This window comes from Penaeus vannamei, chromosome 30 (genome assembly GCF_042767895.1).
Source record: "Penaeus vannamei isolate JL-2024 chromosome 30, ASM4276789v1, whole genome shotgun sequence".
NCBI classification, from domain to species: domain Eukaryota; kingdom Metazoa; phylum Arthropoda; class Malacostraca; order Decapoda; family Penaeidae; genus Penaeus; species Penaeus vannamei.
In genome coordinates this window covers 6,715,640-6,717,363 of record NC_091578.1, presented here as the reverse complement: position 1 = coordinate 6,717,363, position 1,724 = coordinate 6,715,640, and the positions used below count along the sequence as shown (strand labels likewise).

Sequence of the window (1,724 nt, the reverse complement as noted above, 5' to 3'; positions counted from 1 at the left end):
TCCTACTTTTTTTTTTTTATCGTGCTGGAGATTGTGAATGACAGTCAGTAACTAAGCAAAAACCTCCGATTCAGGGGAACGAAATGTAAGTCATAACAAATAGGCTGATAAGTACTGCTCAAAGTTCAACACAATCCTTTTAAAATTCATGCCGACATGAACGTCTCCGCCGGCAGTATCTAACCAAAATTCCTCGGGGTTTATCTAGTGGGATGAGGTAGGGGAAATAAATAAATACTGAATCTTAATACCTACATCTGCGGTAGACCTAGGCATCTTACATCATCAAATTACATTTTAGGCAGCTACTATGCAGATCCATCCATCTTTTTTTGTCTCTCTAATCGCTGCTTGGAAATAAAGAAATCAGAAGTGAATGCGAAGTTATCAACCAGGAACTCGACTAGATTTACTAGTGATTACGTATTTACTTACATAAAGGATGTGCTAAATATTACACAGGCGAAACTGGCTCCTGACGAAATGGCAGCTGATCACACAAAGGACGTTACAATAAAGAATCTGATCCTTGCTGTATCCACTGACATGATGGAAGGCCGCTAGATTAGTTTATAAATCTTTAAATTCGTAAGGGAAAAAAACTGCCTGAAGCCCTTACATCGTCCATACTTGAAGGATCTCTTGGAGTGTTTCACCTCGCCTCCTCCCGAGTGTTTGTCTGGGGTTTTCCTCTACTGTATATTGCCAATCGTGTGTGTATTCCGAAACGTCTTGCTTGTGCCTGTGTTCCACAGGCACACACACACGCACGCATACATATCTGTGTGTGTGTGTGTGTGTGTACACACATAAATATCTATACATATGCACACACACACACACACACACACACACACACACACACACACACACACACACACACACACACATATATATATATATATATATATATATATATATATATATATATATGCATACATACATATACATATACAAATAAACATACAGCATACATGTTTGTATATATGTATATATGTGTGTATACATATTTATATACACATATGTATATGCATATACATATATATAATATACATATAATACTGTAATACTTGTGTTTGCGTGCACGCGTTTGTATATGAAAAGTGAGTGAAAGAAAACAATCTTTCTGCTTCTGCAGGATATGAACGGAGATCGGCTTAAGCCAAAGCGATGAGACAGAAGCCTCAAAGCGATTACAGTAAATAATGACTTAAAACCGCAAGCAAAAGAGATCGGCCGCCAAGAACGAGAAGAATAGGACTCCTACCAAAGCCGCTGAGCGAACGGACCCACTCAGCCAAATCGCCGACACCGCCAGGAACAGGAAGGCGCCCCTCGGATCCATGGCGCTCTGTACTTCCGTCCGGAGCGAGGACTTGTCGACAACTGTGACTCGTGATGAAAGGTGTAGTCTCGATAAAGAGAGAGAGAGAGAGAGAGAGAGAGAGAGAATGTCGACACAAAAACCGCAGGTGCACAGCGTCAAATCTTAACTATTATTCGTTAGCAGAATGTAATTGTCCGTCAGAATTTTATCACTAAAAACGTTTCCCCGAAAGTGCTCTTGCAACCCACACTTCATCTAACACGTGGTAAGCATTATCTCGATTTTTCAGGTAAACATATCAGAAAAGGTGAAGGAATGCGTCACTATTTCACATGTGGTCAACGCATGTAAAACACAGACCATTACTGCATGAGAGGAAAAAGAAGTGTAGAGTACT

General features: G+C 40.1%; 1 protein-coding gene across 1 annotated transcript in view; it reads right to left on the bottom strand.

Annotated features, from left to right (window-relative positions):
* LOC113830024 (uncharacterized) overlaps positions 1-1,375 on the bottom strand; it is an 11,827-nt gene extending 10,452 nt beyond the window's left edge. Inside the window, exon 1 of the mRNA XM_070143278.1 lies at positions 1,268-1,375. Coding sequence (XP_069999379.1) covers positions 1,268-1,345 — 78 coding nt within the window. The 5' untranslated portion in view covers positions 1,346-1,375. The remainder of the gene's footprint in view (positions 1-1,267) is intronic.
* Positions 1,376-1,724: the final 349 nt, after the last annotated feature.